Raw genomic sequence first — 3113 nt, 5'->3', positions numbered from 1 at the left:
AATTCATTCATCCAATTTTTTTTACAAGAAAATAAAACTTTTGGAAAAGCTTTTAAAATTGTTAAAAAATGGTTTTCGACTAAAAATCTCGTTAGCTAAAACTGATTTTGAATTCAAACTTGTGAGAATTTAAATAATTAAAACAGTCCACGATTTAACAACGTTATAAAAGCTGTACTTTATTCAAAGAAGTATATATTGAGAGTGATTAACATAACATAAGAAAATAAGAAAAAAAGCAAATACTCTAGAATTGCATTGCTGTATAATAGACGTGAATTTAGACTTCTATAAACAGCGCACAGTAGTGCTTAAAAGTTATGAATTATAACAGTCCCCCTCAATGCAATTATCAAAAGCTTACATAAGCAACAAAATTTTAAATTTTAATATTTGATTCCCATTAAAGTTGAAAGCTTCTCGTGTTTTTGTTCTGGTCAGATTTTTTGTAAAGATATCAGCGATCATCTCAGATGTCGGTGTGTACTTCAGCTCAATCAAACCATCTTCATACAGTTGACGCACAAAATGATATCGAATGTCTATGTCCTTGCTTCTAGGATGAAATACAGGGTTTTTAACAAGCTGCTGTGCACCTAAGTTATCAGAATGGATTAAATAGATTTAAATGATACCTTTGCATATTTGAATTCATTTAACAAATTCAGAAGATACGATGCTTCTTTAGACGCCTGCGAAAGAGCCATATATTCCGCTTCTGTGCTGCTCAAAGCGACAGAAGTTTGTTTCTTCGATTCCCATGATACTGCTCCACCTACCATCAGAAAAACAAAGCCAGTATTCGATCGACGGTCATCAATATTACAAGCCCAATCTGCATCTACGTATCCAGTAAGTTTGGTTGGTGCACTTCCATAAGTAAGCTTGGGATTGATGGTCGTCATTAGGTATCTCAAGAGATGCTTGGCTGCTACAAAGTGCTCGGTATACGGTTCTACGTTGAACTGTGAGAGTATACATACAGAGTACATTATGTCAGGACGGGTTGATACCGCAATGTAGAGAAGTGCTCCTATCAACGACTGATACTTCGTTGAATCTATGCGTTCTCCTTTACTATTATTACCTTTCACTAATTTCATTCCGGGATCCAAAGGTGTATATCGGGGTTTACTGTCCAATAAGTTAAACTTCATGGTAAGTTCCTATATGATATATTTTTGTTGATGGATTTCGATTTGATCACCATGCCTTTTGATTTGAATGCCCAAGTAATAATTCAGCTCACCTTTGTCCGCAATGTCAAATTCAGAGCCGATCAGAGACTTGACAGATTTCAAATCTTCATAGTTTGACGCAGCAATTATCATATCATCAACGTATATGCCAACAATACATAACATATTACCATTACATTTTGTGTAGACACACGTATCGCCATTACAACGCTGAAAACTGAGTTTTTGCATTGTGTCATTTAGTTTTCTGTTCCATTCTCTTCCTGCTTGCTTGAGCCCATAAAGAGATTTTTTAAGTCTGCATACTCGATTAGGGAACTGCGGATCAACAAATCCTTCGGGTTGATGCATGAATACAGTTTCTTTCAAATCTTCATGTAAGTAAGCTGTTGTTACATCGACATGGTGTAAATGAAGTTCAAACTGTGCAGCCATAGCGATTAGAAGACGAATTGTCGAATAGCGAACGACAGGGGCGAATGTCTCGTAGTAATTGATCATATATTTTTGCGAACAGCCTTTTGCAACCACTCGGCATTTATAACGATCTAAGAAACCATCTTCGTTATGTTTAATGCCGAGGGTCAACCAATTAACACGTTCCCATCAATGAGAGTGCATCAAACTCAGCTTTCATTGCTTCTCTCCATAGGTTATTTTAGGGGTGATTGATTGCTTCAGTAAAAGAACAGGTAATGGACATACCTTCTTGAACAGCGTTGATGACCTGCTGGTTAAATTGCTTTGTTGGACGGCCAACCTTTCCAGTCCTTACGATTTTCGGACGACCAGGTAAGTTTTTTGTCTGGGGTGCGACACTGGAACACGATGTTGTTGGCTTTTTGGACAATTCCAGTTCTTCTTTCTCTGCCTTCATTGGATGTTCATCGTTTGATTCTATCACATTTTAAGACAATGAATCTAAATCTGTATTTAAAAAATCATAAACGTTAGGACTCAATTCCTTATCGTTTTCAAAAAAATGAACATCACGACTCTTGACAATTTTACCTGTAGCCCTGTCTAGTAACCGATAGGTTTTTGACTCATCGGAGTAGCCAACAAACGTATACTCCTTACCTTTTGCCTCAAACTTTGACTTGCCAGGTTGCTTCATTAAAACTTCTGCCTTGGATCCGAACATACGAAAATGACTAACTGAAGGTTTTGCACCACTCCAGACTTCATAAGGTGTTTTATTACCCAAGATTTTTGTTTTACATCGGATCCGCAAATAAGCAGCAGTGCATATCGTCTCAGCCCATAAAGTTTCAGAAAGAGATGAACCTATGAGCAAACATCTTGCCATCTCCACCAGTGTCCGATTTGCCCTTTCGGCCACACCGTTTTGCTGCGGTGTGTGAGCTACAGTTAACTGCCTCCGTTATCTCTTAAAAAATCAGATAACTGATTGGAAACGTACTCTGCTCCATTATGGCTACGGATCATTTTAATTGCTCGCCTTGTCTCTCGCTCTACATATTTCTTGAACTGCTTAAAAATTCCATTAACCTCGTTTCTTCTTTTAATGATATAGATGTACCTACATTTTACGTGACTTGTCATCAATGAATCTCACAAAATAGCTACAACCTCCAGCTGAAGCTGTCTTCATCGGTCCACAGATGTCTGTATGGACCAAATCAAGTAATCCCTTACTCCTGCTGAGTGATTTCTTAGGAAATGATTGTTCGCTAATTTTAGCCTTTGCACAAACTACACATTCTAGACGATTTTCACTACCAAGCTTGAGACCTAGGACCATATTCTTCGTAGAAAGTTGTTTTAAGCTGCTTCCATTCAGATGCCCGAATCTTTTGTGCCATCTATTAAAAGAACTTGGATTAATTTCCTGAGTCCTCAAACTAATTGCTAACTCATGCCTCACACCACAAACAACGTACAAATCTTGAC

General features: G+C 37.6%; 1 protein-coding gene across 1 annotated transcript; it reads right to left on the bottom strand.

Moving 5' to 3' along the window:
- Positions 1 to 614: 614 nt before the first annotated feature.
- LOC129953823 (uncharacterized) lies at positions 615 to 1157 on the bottom strand. The gene has a single exon (XM_056067309.1). The coding sequence runs from the start codon at positions 1155 to 1157 to the stop codon at positions 615 to 617; it is 543 nt and encodes a 180-aa protein (XP_055923284.1).
- Between the last annotated feature and the right edge of the window lie 1956 nt (positions 1158 to 3113).

Source organism: Eupeodes corollae, chromosome 1 (genome assembly GCF_945859685.1).
Source record: "Eupeodes corollae chromosome 1, idEupCoro1.1, whole genome shotgun sequence".
Lineage (NCBI taxonomy): Eukaryota > Metazoa > Arthropoda > Insecta > Diptera > Syrphidae > Eupeodes > Eupeodes corollae.
Note: the sequence above shows the minus strand (reverse complement) of the source record. Positions and strands in the feature narration are given on the sequence as shown.

Coding starts and splice junctions, on each gene's coding strand:
- LOC129953823 (XM_056067309.1), bottom strand. CDS start 1,157: ATGAAGTTTAACTTATTGGACAGTAAACCCCGATATACACCTTTGGAT.